The sequence below is a fragment of the Corvus brachyrhynchos genome, unplaced genomic scaffold (genome assembly GCF_000691975.1).
Source record: "Corvus brachyrhynchos isolate BGI_N302 unplaced genomic scaffold, ASM69197v1 scaffold239, whole genome shotgun sequence".
Classification (NCBI taxonomy): domain Eukaryota; kingdom Metazoa; phylum Chordata; class Aves; order Passeriformes; family Corvidae; genus Corvus; species Corvus brachyrhynchos.
The window spans coordinates 1717985-1734952 of record NW_008246057.1 but is presented as its reverse complement, the minus strand read 5'-3'; the positions used below and the strand labels follow the sequence as shown (position 1 = coordinate 1734952).

Sequence of the window (16968 nt, the reverse complement as noted above, 5' to 3'; positions counted from 1 at the left end):
TCCCTGGTACGTTTAAGTTATTCAGTATTAATAACAGAAGCACCTCTGTATTCCAGACGGGTAATTCCTTCCACATGAGTGCAGTGGGTGCAATCCATGTTTTCTAATGGCCTGTCGTAAAGATGACACCGGATCATGCTTCAGATACTGGTGGATTAGGTATTCTTGTTGGCACAGGAGTACACTTCCATAAAATATCAGAGTAGAACTGGCACAGCATGAAGGACTGTGGGGGAAATACGGTTGGTAGGTTTGCCCTTAGAATTTGTAAGGTGATTCTCTGTGTTTCTGTCGTTTCCTCCTTGTTTGTCACGTTCACCTCTGCTTGTTACCAGCAGCTGTTTTTCAGTTTCCTTCAAACAAAAAAAGGCACAATGCATAAATGCAAGTTTAAGAGATATCCTGATATATTTAAGCTACCAAAATAGATCCCATTTGCAATCAGCTATTACAGCCAGGATTTCCATGGAAATACTAATAAAGAAATCTTGAGCCAGTTAGAATAATTACAGAGCTGCTGCCATGTTGACTGAGTACTTCTCCTGGGAGTCTGTCTCTAGATCATTCTTTGCTTTCTGAGCACAGAAAACCAAAATATAAGATGTGTCTGAATGAGGTGTATTCCTTGATTCAGCACTTAAAAAACAGCTCATATCTACATTTCCAAGCAAAAGTTATAGCATTATAGCTATAACAGCATTATAGCAGCAATGCCATTAAGTTAATGAACTAAAAAATAAAGAATTAAGGATAAGATTAAAGGAAGATTCTTTTTAAAAGAACCAGTTAAAAATTATCCTCTGTAAGATCTTATCCTTTTTTTTTATTGTTTCTTAGAGGTTGTTGCTTGCTGATATCTAGCCATATTTCTTATTTAATGTTCTTATATTTTAATTTCTTTATGAAGTTACAGTGTGCTTGGTGTGAAGATAAATGAGATGATACTGGTCCTTTTATTAAGGAACATCAAAGCTAAGATGAGACCTTTGAACACTTAAACACATAGTCTCAAAATTAAGGATATAGAGTTCTAAAATGGCCATTTGCTTAAGTCTTTTTATGGACATGGTCCAAACCAGTTGGAGTCCAAGGAATCTTGTCCAAATAATTTCAGATTCCCTGCTGCATCTGAGAATTTCCTTCCTGTCTAATTTCTATCTGTTCTGATCCAGATTTACTTTTAAACAATATTCATCAAAAGTCAGGTAAACTGTAATCCTGCAAACACTCATGTGTGACAACTTCACTGTAGTTAGTAGGTGTATTCTTACAATGTTAGAATTAAATATGGATGAAGAGTTGGCCTTTTTCTGCCCTGTGACCCAAATTAATTTTGCCATGAAGGGTAAATGACTAAAGTGGTTTTAAGAGGAATGGGTGACAACATTGTTGATGGATGTTTACAGATTGCTGAGAGACTTGTAGAAGTCTAATAGAAATATCCAGACTTGTACAGATCTAATTGCTTGGCATAGTTGACATGATTGTTTCCAGTTTTACACCTAGTCCAAGCATCACTGAAGAGTACTTGAATGAGGATTGCAAGACCAGGTGTTACAATTCCTTCCTTATATAAGGAAGTAACATTCTCAAATGTTAAACCGAGGCATTGCGTTCCAGTATATCACTGGATATTCTGGATTTCTTGTGTTGGAGAACTTTTATAACACCCAAAGCGGAAGAAGTTCCCTGTTTGTTTGAAAAAGGAGGGGAGAAAGGCAAACAATACTGGAAATAAAATATGGCAGTCACGTACTGGGTTAATCCAGCAGAGGGAGTAGCTGGCCAACGTTGGGAATGGCTTTGGGAATCTGCCCATAGGAAAATTTGTGATGAAAACAATGTAGCTGTTTATTATTTAAAATATTGCATGTCATGAATTACAATGATAAGTGATGCATTTATATTTTTTTAACATAGTCAACCGTCAGCCACGCCTTGCAAATTACATTTCTGTTAAGAAGAATAAAAATATGCTAAGGTTGGAATTGGTGTGTTGATTTTAGTGTTGTAAATATTCTGATATCTAAAGTGAAGACAATGGACTTTCATTTTGCCTTCACCTTTTCATATTGGTCTTGACTTAGATTCATGGAAATACAGAACAGTTTGGGTTGGAAGGAACCTTCAAAGAACATTTAGTGTAACCACCCTGCCATGGGCAGGGACACCTTTCTTTCACTTGATCAGCCTGCTCAAAATCCTGTCTGGCCTGACTCTGAACACTTCCAGTAATGGGGCATCCCAGCAACTTCTGTTCAACACCCTTCGGAGATCCCTCCCATTTTCATTATTGTCTGATTCTCTTTCTACACAGTATTCTGATTAAAGTGTGGAGGGCCTCTAGAGCTGTTCCCTCTACCTATCTGCCCTGCTCCCTGCCTCTGCGGGGCAAGGGCCCACTTGACAGGGTGCCTTTTCTTGCCCCTATGTTGTGCGTGAATTTTGCTCTTTACCCACAACATGGGTTTGATTTAGAGCCTTCCTCTTTTACTTTGTCATTCCACCATACTTCCTGAAAAGGATTCAAGCACAAGCTCCACAATTATTTAATAACAGCAAGAGGCCATGTCTTGAAAGGAAAGTAGTATTGCATGCCACATTTTGACATTTTTACCAGGCACAAGAACTTTTTGTTTATAGTTTCCATTAAATATTCACTTAAATAACTGCAATTTGCCCATATACTTTAATATACTTGGAATGTTCTTGCTGTATGCGAGCTCAAACTCCAAAAGTAAATGATCCGCATCCTTTGGCTGACGATAGCTAAAGGACAAATGAGAAAAATGGTTCATTGGTTATTGTGCATTGTTACTAAAAGATAATGTAAAATTGTATGATAAAACAATCTTGAAAAGCAAATATTTTTTAAGCTGCATTTTGTTTTCAGTATTGGTTACAAGATCAATTTTTGCCCAACGTACCATTCAACATACTCTTTACCTCACAATATTAAACTTGTTTTAAATTCTGTTTCTCATTAAGTAAATAAAATTATCCAATCTTATATATATTCTTTTTTAAATGCACACTAAAAGCAATGCCATTCTTAGTAGGAATTGCTAAGGAAATGCCACATATTTTACTATGCTATACCCAGTAATTAGAAGTCTAGCAATGGAAACATGCTGAGACATGCAATATTACCTTTAAAAATTGAATGAAAGGGAAATGATAAAAAGAAATGCCTCTGTTTTTCAGTACTTTAAAAGATTCTGGTAAACTGTTGTTTATTTTAGCAGCTTCATACTAGGTGCTACTTTGCTGTTAATACAAGGAGTTAATTTGCAGTTTCTTTTCACAGGTGCTGCTTTGTGGCGTATTTATTGCTCATCCAGAAGATCCACTCACATTTTTAGAGGAAAAGCTCAGAGAAATAATGGCAAAGGGATTAGATGCTTCCTTATGATACATACTAAATTATTCCCAGTGTGTGTGCTATGTGGTTTATAATATTGCACTTGGACTTTTAAAACATGTTAATGATACAGCATCTACTGTGTACACTGCAACTTAAATGATGATACTGGTTTTTTTGCAAATATTAATGGCATATGATATTGCAAATACTGTAAGACAGTAGCTCTAAAAACATAGAAAGTATTTTATTTTTATATCTTTGGGTTTGGAGGGGGTTGGGTTTTTGTTTGTTTGTTTCTGGGTTTTTCTATCTACAGAATATTTAATGAATATAACCTCCACTTAGTGCTCCTTTTTGTTTAGTTGATATATTAAATGCTTACTTTTGTGGTAATCAAAATTGAGGTGATGTTAATTGTTTTAACTTCATTGTTGTCCACAGTATATTTACCTATATGAACCAGGGATATGGCCCTCAAGCACTGCATCATTAAGTGAGATATTTCTCATGCTTTCTGTTCTCTGTGTGTTCTTTCACCCTTGTAAATGAAGACAGCATAACATGAGATTTAAAAAAACCAAGGATTTAGTTTTGTTTACACTGGAATTTTAGAAAATAATGTAGTATTTCTTGCTTTAATATTCTGTGCAATTTTGTGGTTGAAATTTTCAATAGGATGTGAATAATAAATCCTTAATCTTTGGATCCACTCACTAAACAATTGAGTCAGTAAGTTGGCATGCAAAGTGACTGGATTTTTCTCTTAATTACCTCTTTGTAACTGTACTCAATTTTATCTTCTGCTAGTACAGCTGTCCTGAGTTCACAGCAGTTGCATTTCAGCTGTTTCCTCTTTTGCAAACTATTCAATTAGTATTCAGATCAGTCCAAGAGTGGAATGGTTGATTTACACAGTACATGTATACATATACAAACTTGTTGCAGTCAAATCCTCTCATAGATTTTCTCAGGAAATATGAGAGCAATATGTGAGATAATCCCCAGTATTTTCTGAGGCCAATTGCTATTTGTGCTTTCAAAGGATCATATTTTCTTTCACAGTGATATTCTTAGCCCATAGTGTTACACAGTTTTGGTTCTGTAGAAGTTCAGACAGGTTTATTAAAATACCAGTTAGAATCATATGGTAAATGGCTGACATAACAATGAGTCTTGAAACAATTTTTGCAAAGAGTAACTAAAGTATTTATGTTAAATAGCTGAATACAACTGATCAATAAAAGAATGGATATGAGGGATGAAAGCTTGAATTTCAGTTTTGAGCTTTTCTTCAAGTACACAAACTAGTTCTGGTTTGTATGCTAATTTAACTTTTGCTTTAACTTCTCTGTGTAAAAACAGAAGTGCCATTTGGTAGTGAAGTACTTCTAACTATACAAAGAAAGTTATGCTTGAATGTTCATCACTTTAAATTAGATCCTCTAATTTGCAACAGTCAACATGGAAAAGACAAGATTTAATTTTTTTGTGTGACTAAAAACATTTATAAAACAGCACTACTTTGTGTACTGCCATAAATTATCTTTTTAGATGACTAAAGAATTATGTGCCAAAGAATGGGACTTTTACAGCAGAAACTTAATTAAGCCTTATTTGGGGTAATGATATGTATTTTACACATACCTCAGGAAAAATCTTTTACCAAAGCAATATTTATTGTTCTTTGTGGGAGGAAAAGATTGTTTTTAACACAACAACATAAAGAGAGAAACTTAGATTTGGTATTAATTTTCTCTAATGTTATTATATACTAAAACCAGTCAGTTCTGAGTTTCTGCCTGTTCCAGACCTGGCATTTCTGTACTTTAATCAGCTCTGTTTGTGAGGAATATGGTGGTATACCCAGAAATAAAAGGACAATTTTCATTTAGGTCTGAAAGTAAACAATCTGTGTTCTCTTATGCTCTTTCTTTGGTCTTCTGTGCTTTGAATTAGGAAGATCATACTTTATGTAATCCAAATTTTCCTTTGAAAAATGGGTATTATACATAAATATGTTTTAAAATAGGATAATCACAATAAATAAACACGTCCACTGATTTCTTTGTGATGTGTATAAAATTTGATGACCGTCCATTTAGAATTAGGTAAGCTGGGCTATTTTGTTTTGAAAAGCATACCGTGCTTATTACATAGGAGGTACAACTCTGTTAGGAACACTGGTGTAAATCCTTACTATGAATCACAGAACTGGAAAGGAGGTGAATATTTTCAAGCTGTGCTGTGGTTAACCTTGGTGCACATTTGTCCAGGGTGTTTTTAGTCATTTTAAAAATCACAGGTGCTGGACACACATGAATCTCAGCAGGCAGTTTATTCCAGTACTTCTTAATCCTTTCTACGACAAATACTTTCCTAATACAGTAGCCCTTCCTGCAAAAAAAATGCAAACCCACCACCTTTTTTTTAATCTTATTATCTTATACAACAGGGACATGGAAGATTATTCATTTTTTCTTCAGTGCAGCCTTTCTAAGATTGTCTCAGCTAAGAGTTTTGTTTAATTGTCACAGAAGTTGGACTGAAACAATGGCATGTTCCATTTATAATTTCTCCTGAGTATATGATTTTTTTTTTTATATGAAACGCGGGAGATTTTGGCAAATGAAAGTAGCCATGGAAAGTCTAATTCATTCAGCAAGTCAGATACAGAGAGACAGTGTATTTTAATATATCAGCAATATATGACTCATTTGAAATACATTTTTGTTCTGAATCTAATTATTTCTTATTGCTTAGCCTGGAAGGAAAATGGGACTTTTACCAAAGGTTAAAATTAGTAAGATACAAATTGAATTTGCATTCTGTTACATTGGGGGGTTTTGTATTGCCAAGGAAATATGAATACCACTTAAGTAAATGAATGTATCTAGCACTTTTAAATTATTTTCTACAAACACTCAAACGTCCTCCCATAAGTGCAGGTCTGTACTGTAATAAAGTACAGATGACATCAGCAGGACTCTATGGCGGTGGAAGCAAGAAAATTTTTATTGCTTGATACTTCAGCAAATTACAACCAGGTAGAAATTTTATTAAAATGTGTGAATGAATTGCTACTGAAAAATATTATCAATGTGTACTTTATTTAAATTATACATAATAAACATCAGTTGTATTCAGAAGTTTATATTGTTGAGCTTGACTGCTTTGTATGTTACAGCAAATTGCAGAATTTTGTGGATTTTACTTCAGGTCAGAAACTGTATTAAAGTACTCATTCTGTTTTACAGGTCAGAGGACGGATAAAATATAATTTGCTGAAAAGGGATGAGAAAAAAGCCAGTGGAAGATTGTCGGGGTCTCCTCCCCCCGCCATGTAGCCCTGGGAGAGGGGCCCTGAGGGGACAGACATGGGGTTTCCCTGCCCCTGGTCAGCCTCGTTCCCCATGGGTTGTTTTGTGTTCCCTGCGCGGGCAAGGACCCTCGGGTCCCATGACTGTGACAGTTCCTCGGCAGAGCCCCGGCCATGCGGCTGGGGAAATAAACATCTCTGAAACATCTACCAAGAAACTGTCCATATATATTTCCTTTCCACAGGACTCCTGGTTTGGTACACGTGACAGAATCCCCACTGTAACAGAAAATGGCTATAGGATAAGTCCATTAAATGTCCAAATATTAAGAGTTATTATACATGACACTGAACCATGCCATAAATCAAATCCCTCCTGATGGGAGAGAATTTTCTACAAGTCCTTGCAAGGAGTTTTCAAAGATAAACCAAGACTTTTCCTTGAGTTTCAATGCTGCCGGATAGTTGTTTATTAAGTCTTATCAGAGGAACAGAGCCACTAGCATGACCCAGATACAGCATAGAGCACAGAAAGCAGGAGAGAAGTCTCTAATTATCAAGATTTACACAGCCTTTTAAAGATAATTTAACCAATAGTTACTAAAAACGTATATTATTTTCACTTTCCTACCAATTATTCAGTAACATGGGCAGGAACTGCAGAATTCTCTATCCAATCATTCCAAACTACTTTTACTGCATGGAGTAGTAGAAGAGGGAGAAGAAGGTTTAGAGAACAACAACAATCCTCCATTTTGATATTTTTTACTCTTATCTATTTAGTACAAAGAGAAGCCCAAAACCTCTAAATTTTTCACCCTGTGACAATCTTACATAGTAGTCTATCACCTAATTCACACCACTGTATTTTCTAGTTCTTGTCTGATCACTGGTAATTTTTTCCAAGGTTGGAGGCTAAAACAGTGTTGTTCAGGGGGCTAAGAACCCTTTAAAACAGGCAGATAAATATTCTCGGCACTCTGGGTTCCTATGATACAGAAGTGGAACATGTGGGTGTAGACTGACAAGGAAAAAAACCATGTAAGTCTAGGTAGCTGCTCTGTATGAGACAAAAAATGCACAGTATATAATAGAAAGCTATGCTGTATAAATTAAATGTTCTTGGTCCAACCATTTATCCAGCTGTCTTTTTGCAGGATTCCATCCACTGGTTGAGCTGTGACAGCTTGATGCCATGAGTGCCCGGAGAGACAGGTCCCTGTATTCTTTGCTAGGACAGATGGTGCTGGTACTCTTCTCTCAACACTGAACAGTGATGCTGGTTGGGAGGTGTTAGGGCAATGGAGTGTATGTCAGAAGAACGGGGTGGAAAGAGTTGGGATGCTTTTCTGGGAGGTGAAGAGTGCAGTGATAGGGATAAAACAGGAGGGATCACAGACTTGTTGGCTTCAATTAGATGGAATGCATGATGAGAGGTGAGGATAGAGTGAAAATCAAACTAAGAAAGAAGAAAAACTGGTATCTTAAAATACTTAAAATTTTAGTCTGACTAGACTGGGCTGGCTAAAGATGTCTTGCTTCTGGAACTTACCAGGGCATTCTCAGGGAATAATAGTCTCACAGTCTCAAATTCTGTACATTCTTAATAGCAGTTGCACTGATTGGTTTGACTTCCATAATTTGATTAGAATGCATATAACTGAGTCATTTTTAAATTGTACTTTTATATTGTATATGCTTTTGTAGACATTTTGGGTGCAAATAAGTCACCTAAACATACATTTCTGGTGTAATTTGCCATGCCCTGGGATGTGTGCTGGCAGCTAGGACTGTGGAACTTTGGGACAAGCTTCAAAATAATGGCTTTATTTATGTGTAAAGTGCAGAGGGAACAAAAATTATTACAGAAAAGCAGGAAGCCTGCTGAAATGCATCCATTTTGTATTTTAAAAATTGCATCTCCCTTGATCCAGAGAGAATTGCAAATCTGTGTGTGTTCTGGTTTGGCCAAATGTAGGAATATATCGTCTGAGAGAAGGCAGGTCACCACCACCCCTCCCCCACCAGGTTCGGGGAAAATAAATTTTCCTCAAAGGAAAGTGAAAGAGATAAAAACTATTTATTTAACAAACACACAGGAAAAGGATATGTATTATATATATATCTATTTTATATATATATATATATTATAATATAATATATATATATAATATATATATTATATATTATATATATTATAATAATGCTAAATAATAAAATCTCACTGTGGAGAAAAATCCTGGGAAAGCGTTAGTCCTCCCTTTGGTCTCCTCGGAGCTGGGGCTTGGCCCAGGGCCAGGCCCTCTGTGCCCTGTGGAAAGTCCTCCTGATGTGCTCTGATATTGGAGCGGTCCAGTAGAAAAGGGAGAAAATCTGAAATTCCAGGGAAGGAAAAAAGTTGAACTCTCAGTCTCTCTCTGGAGAAAAAGAAGCTGAACAACTGGCCAAAAGCTGACTGGGCAGCTGCAAGCCGGACGCTTCCTCGCTCCCCTGCCGCAGCTGGGGAAAAAAAAGTCGCTATCTCTGTGTGACCTTGAACAAGCCGCAAACTGCTTTGAAAAAGTTTTGCTCAGTTTTTCCTTCCCTCTCTCAGGCCCAGTTTAAAGGCATAGAAAGGCACAAAAATTAATTTCTGGGCATAGGGCAGCGATATGGGATACGTATCATAAAGTCACCCCAAGACAGTGTGGCTGTCACCTGATTTTTTTTCTTGACCTGTCACTATTTTATTCAGTATGGGAAATGCAGAACGAGCTCTTCTGTTTAGAAGACAGAGCAGAGGTTTTCTCTAGCTGAGTGCCTAACCATTTGCTGCAGAAAGGCAGAGCTCTTTTCTCTTTTCCTTTCTCTCCCTCTGAATCCTCATGTTCTCTTTTTGGTGGATCCAGTATGTAGATACCGTCTCCTTCAACAGGGGGTTGTTACTGGCTGTTGTCTCCTCCAGGCCAAATCTGTGTTTGCTCTGAGCATTCACAGACTTGGAAAATAAAGCATGCCTGGACTTTTCCAAGTTCTAGAACTTATGGTTAGCAAACTTGATTATCTCTGGCACTGTAGATGATGTTTGCTGGTGGATCATTTCAAAATTACTGGGTATTTAGTAAATATCATTATTAGCACACTATCATTTATTGCATCTTTCTGTTCTGCTCCTGTGCAAAAAAAAAAGTCAGCTTATACTTATGGCTGGACAAGATCTGTCCTCAGGGCCAGATGGAAACCATTTGCTTTGTAAATTACGGTTTCCTAAAAAGGGTCAGTGGTACCACAGTACCCTGATGTTGAGTTATCGACAGAAAATGATTGCTGTGTTTTAAAGGTGGCTGCTGTGGTCTTGACACAGAGTTTTAAATTAGGTGGAGTTTGAAGTTAAGGAAATGATCCACATGTCCAAATTAAACAGATTTTTGGTTAGAGAAGCCCATGGTGGAGCCAACTATATTTGTCATGGATGCAGGTCTTTGAAGAAATGTACAAGAAGAACTTGGTATTGAAAAGGGCCTACACATTTCAGTACCTTAAAAAATCTTTGTAAACTCCAATTGCATTCTGAACCACCTAAATATCTTTAAAATTATCATGGCTGTAGCAAGTTTCAAAAATTCTATGGTAAGAACATAAAGCCAGAAAACCTGACTTTTTAAAGCTGTTTTAAGAAGTTTATATGCAGTGAACAGAGATAGCTTGTTGAACAGCAGCATACTTTGAGGAGCAGGAAAATTCCCTGAAGGTATTACCTATGCAAATAGCGCCAGTGGGAAGAGACACATGTTGCGGTGAACGATGGCCAAAGCCAGGAACAGCTGGATCAAGTGGACCCAAAGGTCCATTGGTTTGATGCTGCCCCAGCCCAAAAGCCCTGAGCATTCAAAAGGCTGTGAAAAATACATAAATCCGTGCCTTACCGTTGGCCACAGCCCTCCCCTCCCCTTATTTCTCATTTTTGGTTGTATTTCCAGAGAGTTCTATGTTCTTTGGTTGTTAATTGGTCCTTGTTTCCTCCCTGCCTACCCCTTCTCCCATGTGCTGTAATTCCTTCTCCCCACCTCGGTAACACCCTCTGGCTGATGTTCCATTGGTTACTGTGTGTTTTCCACGCCCAGATCGTGAGAGTACAAAACTCCCTGCAAGCCATGTTTCTTCGGCTTTTCTCCGTGGATTTTGCTTTCCAATGAATCCTTGCCCCTCACAAAGAAGTTCCTGCTCTTCTTTCCTACCTCCTTCTCGCACCCTCGCCATCGTTGGGCAAGGTGAACCTGACCCGAAGCTTCGCCTGCCCTCCTGCACTGGGGTTCGCTCCATCCACCCCCATTCGGAGCAGGCAGAAGATTGCCTGGTGCTTGGGACAGCGTGCTAGCTGGCACAGCATCTCAGCAGACACATTATTAGCAATTTTCCTACCTGATTTTTCCCTCTGTAGCTAATGAAATTACAGCGTATGGAAAGTTGTGTAGCTAATGGGGACATACTCTTCTGTAAACCCCAGTGGCATCTTTGCTGTGTTTTCACGCTGACATCTTACTATTAACGTACATATCTTAAGTGCAAAGTTCTTTGCAAATGTGTAAGAAAAAATTCTCTTCAGTGACAGGACACGGGATAAAATTAGAAAGTGTTTTTGTATTTTTGCTATCAGCCAATTACGGTATCAAGTTTAAACTATTGCTTTAGTGTATTACTGTGCAGTTATAACAGAAATTACATTACAAGCATAAATGTTTTCTTATATAAAATTTGCTTTAGGAAAAGTGACGAGGGATGTTATTAACTGCGTTCCTTTCTGGTTTCTTCTTCATACTTAGAATTGCACATTTTAAGTGTTGCTTATCAGATATTTCAGCATATGATGTAGTAATCCAGTACTGAAAATGGTTATGGATATGGGACAGTTTAGAATGTAAGCATGTAGTAACTATTATGCAGAAGTGACATCCATGTGTGTTATGTTCGAATCTTTGAGGCTGCTGTTCTTTTCACTGGCCTAGCGTTAAAGTATCAGTAAGTACTACTTCTTTTTCTTAATTGTAATTCTCTCTTCAAACTGATCTTCATTCTATGCTTTGCTGTTGTCCCATTTTGTCACCTATGTTCTCCTCTGTATGTTCAGCTATAATGAAGAAATGTGAATATGAGACCTGTGAAATTACTGCAAATGCAGCCTTCCTTCCTTCATTCCTCTCTCCAGGCCCAGTGATATCCATATGACTGAGCATTGCTATAATGCCATAGAATGGTTCATATTGTGTGTGAAATGCCATAATATAGCCAATGAGTTTGGAATTCAAATGTGGTTAGATATATAGAATGACAGAATCCAACTCCACTGAGATAATTATCACAGAGTCACAGGCTGGTTGAGATTGGCAGGGATCCCTGGAGTTACCTGGTCTGACCTCCAGCTCAAGTAGGGCCACTTAGAGCTGTTTGCCCAGAACAGTGGCCAGATGGCTTTTGAATAAATATCTCCCAAGGACAGAGACTCCACAATCTCCCTGGGCCACCTGTGCTCAGTCACCCCCATGGTATAAAAGGGTTCTCTGGTGTTCAGATGGCACCTCCTGTGTTTCAGGGTGTGCCTGTTGCCTTTTGTCTTCTCTGTCACTGGGCACCACTGAAAGAACTCGGCTCCATCTTTGCCCCTGCACCCATCATGTATTTGTATACCTTGCTAGGAGCCCCCTGAGCCTTCTCCAAATGAACAGTCACAGCTCTCAGCCTTCACTTATAAGGAATACGGTCCAATCTTTAGCCATCTTTTTGCTCATTGTTGGATTCTCTCCGATATGTCCATGTCTCTCATGTACTGAGAATACGGTCCAATCTTTAGCCATCTTTTTGCTCGTTGGATTCTCTCCAATATGTCCATGTCTCTCATGTACTGGGAAGCCCAGAACTGGACACAGTCCTCCAGGTGTGGCTTCACTAGTGCTGAGGGGAAGATCACCTCTCTGGATCTCTTGGCAACACTCCTCCTAATGCAGCCCAGGATACCACCCGTCTTCTTTGTGACAAGCGCACATCACAGGCTCAGGTTCAACCTGGTGTTTACCAGGACCTCCAGGTCATTTTCTGACAGCCTGTTTTCAAGATGGGTGCCCCCAACATGTACTGGTGCCTTGAGTTGTCCCTCCCCAGATGCAGGATTTCTCTTGTTGAAATTCATGGACCCGCTTTCTCCAGCCTGTCAAGGTCCCTCTGGATGGCAGCATGACCCTCTGGTGTATCAGACACTGTGCTCCCAGTTCAGTGTCATCTGCACACTTGCTGAGAGTACACTCTGTCTCATTGTCCAGGTCATTAGTGAAGATGTTAAACATGACTCGACCCAGTACTGACCCCTAGACTAAACTGCTAGTTACTGGCCTCCAACAAGAGGCTCACTGACAAAAAAAAAAAAACAACCAACAAAACCAAACAACAGCAACAAACCAATCAAAAAGCCCCCAAAAACTAAGTGTGGTCCAAGATACTAATGTGGTGTTCACAAGTAATTGGTACTTGATTCTACTGCCAAATCAGAGTCCTTCTGGATGTAAAAAAAGCATCTTAGTTCTTCCCGATTCTACGCATGGAAGTACATGTGACTGAGCGTTTGGAGGTTAATTCCCTTTGTGGCAGCATTTTGCAATAGTTTCAGGTCAGTAATATATTTCTCAGTATGACTCTATGCTCCTCTAAGCAGAGAAGTGGGGCAGGAAAACTAAAAGCTTTTATGATCCATGTGAGAGGTTTAGTGCTAGTGTGAAAGTGTACTTGATTCATTAGGAATCACCTGCATCCCAACTATTACTCGTCTGTTTTGTCATGAAGAGTCTGAAAACAGCTCGGAACTGTTCTCATGAGAAAAAAACTCCTCTGCTACAACTAGGCAAGATCCCAAGAAATGTTTTTGATTCCTGGCACAGTATTTCTGAAGCAGGAGAATGTTACTGATTGACTCTTTTCTAGCCTACACTTTAATCAAATTCAAATGCATAATAAGAAAAGGAAAATGTTTTTATTTTCAAAAAAAAAGTTGTATTTTGATGTTTTGAGACTACAATGCATTTATTATTTAATAGGATAATACATGATTGAAATTGTTGATGCAGTCTATAACAATTTCAGAGTGATTTCTTTTGATTTAGAAAATGACTGTGTAATTATGGGTGAGAACAATTTACTTTCTAGATTGGTGATGGAAAAGAACAACTGGCCAAGAATAAAAAGTATTTTGGTCATGGTTTTGGCTTTTATATCACAGGATAAAATAACATTCTCAATGATACCAGCATGCAAATTGTTTAGTGACAGAATTTAGTCCAGTATCATAATGAACTTTGGCAGCTAATAAAGAAAGCAAGCCAAAATAAATCATACACAGTCACGTCACCTCCTTTATGGGTGTTGTACTTAGATATGTTAAATCCTTCTATGATTTTGTTTTCCTTATGTATTTGAGTATAAAACTAAAATCATCATAATGTTTCTTGTGTTTAGAGCTAAAAATATGTAAAGAACAGTTGTGATAGAATTACGTCTTGTATATAAACTGCCTTTCCTGTCATGTTATTTAACTGATTCCTATCTAGTGTTGATTATATCGGCTGGGATATCAGTATGTTGATTGCCATCCATTTGCCTTTATCTTACATATCAAAGACACTAAATACAATTTGTGTCTCTATAAACTTTTTTTTTTCCATTTTTGTTGATGATTAATGTTTTCTGTAGGCTCGAAATCAAACATTATGTCTAATTACATCTACTCAGTGCTATTTTAAACTAGTTGTGATGAATCATGTATGACAGTCTACAAGGGCTTTTAGAAAACATTGATTTATTAAGCTGTTTCTTCTAGCTCTGAAGATACACAGTAGTTCTTTTTAAGCATGAAACATTTAAATCAGTGTGCTATTGATATTTAGATTAGCTACATGCGTTTTTATGTTGATATGTATCATATAGCCTACTTGTGCCATTCTTTTGAAGCTCTTGTGGATGGTTTAATGTTGCTGCAAAACTATTTTTCTATCTTCTTTTAGAGATTGAAAATAATTCTGAGATTCTTTTCCTTTGACATTTTTTCAGCTGGCAAACTGAGTTGAACTGTCTGTTCAATTATAGGCTACAGATGTGATGAACCTTTCCATTCGAACTTACCCGAGCTACAGTTCTGACCTCATCTTTCCAAGTAAATCCAAGATTACATAGATTTTGGCAACATGCTTTTATTGTTAGTGTTAAAACAGCAATTATATTAACTGTGGGTTAGGTCTGTTCAGCTGGCTAAATGTTTGACGGGTTTTTTTGATGAATTAATTATCTGCAATTTTAAAAAAATTGCATTTGTGTACTCTAACTTTGGACTGTGGTGCATTCATTAACTAGTAGTCTTTGACTAATATCTGCATGTGAATATTAATATGATTCCAGCTCAGACTGTCTTTGGCAAATCAGTGTGTTATTGTTCTGGAGAAAATGAGTGTATGAGATGCATGGGTTATGGCTCAGCTCTTTGTGGTATTCCTCCACCTACTCAGTGATCTTGGAGAATCATTTGTCTTCCATGTGTGACTGGGAGCTGCCTTTAAATGCTGCGATTCATATTCATAGTGCAGGAGCTAGAATTTCCCTAGAAGCTTTTGAAGTGTTTTATTTCCAGTAGTGGTCATAGTATTGACAGACATATCCATTTTTCCTGTATTCTGTCATGGAAAACATGGCACAAAATAATCTTTTCTGTGTTTCATGTGGCTCTGTAGAGAGAGGGGCACTGCCTCTGTAGAGCACTGTAGTTCATTCCTTAAGGCAGCACTCCTAGGACATGCGCTGCATGTCAGGAAGGCAGGGCAATTGTCTTCATGCAATTGTAACACTTAATTATTTCCTGGCTCTGGACAGAGAAAGAAGGGGAATCAAGGGAGAAGTTAGTGAAAAAAAGAGACTTAAAGAGCTTATAAAGGAAGAGGAAGGCTTATGATTTTCTTTTAGACATGGAAGTTCTTCTGGGGCCTTTTTGATTAAATAGTACAGAAACATAGAGATGTAAACATTAAATTGTGTTTTGTGGCTGTGGTGTTTGATGGAGGGTGTACTTTACAGTACATTTTTGAGAAGCTCAGAGAAATAGGAATTAACCCTGTAATGCTGAAGTTTTTATCAATTGTTAGTCATTTCCCCCATATGTATGTTTTTCAGATATAGTATTGTCTTTTTCCTTGTGCTGCCTCCTTGTGCACTACCTTCATAACTCCTGTATGCTTTTTCTGTTCATGCAGTCTTTTCTCAATGCATTTGCTACTAATCACTGTCAGATCATGCTAACCTGTATTATCCTTGCACCAACCTCCTATTTCTAGTGTTGTGTTCTTACATTATTTGTAGTTGCAATTACTGTCCATTCTACCACATCCTCAGTGGGGGGGTGTCTGCAAATGCCAACATACAGAAAACCCTAATGTATTTCAGCTACATTTTCAATGAGAGTTTCCCCCAGGCACAGATCCACTTTTATTTTAATTATAGAAAACTAAACCACCACTTGAATATTTGTGTCTATTTTGACACAATTCTCTAGTATTATTATAAAAAATGAAATGTGTGATAACTTTAAGCAGTAAGGAATAAAATTATGGTGCATTGTAGTTAAAATAATAGAATTTCCAGCTACTCTCTGAAAGCTCCAAAGGCCATCCAAGGAAAATAGTATCAAGGACAATTCCAGCATTCAAAACTTCAGACCATTCTTCATTGCTAGAAGTCTTTTCATTTGTTGATTCCAGGTGTCTAATCAGTCCTGCTCTTAAGTACTGAATTTAATTTTATTTTATTGCACAAGTGTTTCTTTCATGGAGCTTCTGTGCTGACACTGATTTTACAGGGTCTCATAGAAGCCTTTATTTGGAGGACAGTTGTTAAACCATGTTTCTTGTTAATATGTCCCTCCCTCACATACAGATTTCACTTAATAACTGTGGCCAAACATCTTGTGCTGTTAAACACAAGGTAGGATATTTAGCTCATTATCCCTCTTGGACCTTCAGCAGGTGCAGCACGTTCTGGTGCCACTGTTTGAAACCCTGAATGATCGCACCCCTCCCTTAACTCTTGCTGCTGCTGAACAATCATCCTATTTATCACTGTGTACCACAGGTTTTAGCCTTGGTCCTAAGAAGTATGTTCATGATCTGTTTGGGAATCCCCGGGGCCTTTGAATGAGAGCAATTAAGCCACTGCTTGTGGTCCTAAATCTTATCCCACTGCTTTTCCAGCTGGTACTTTTTGCTGACCAGAGAGATCAGAGACC

The 16968-nt window shown here is 37.8% G+C and overlaps 1 protein-coding gene across 1 annotated transcript in view; it reads left to right on the top strand.

Annotated features, from left to right (window-relative positions):
- The first annotated feature begins 122 nt into the window (after nt 1-122).
- Nucleotides 123-16968, top strand: part of FBXL13 (F-box and leucine rich repeat protein 13) — a 66457-nt gene continuing 49611 nt past the window's right edge. The window contains 4 exon segments of the mRNA XM_017745885.1: nt 123-179; nt 3308-3448; nt 4916-4983; nt 6624-6704. Of these exon segments, the coding sequence (XP_017601374.1) occupies nt 123-179; nt 3308-3448; nt 4916-4983; nt 6624-6704 (347 nt within the window).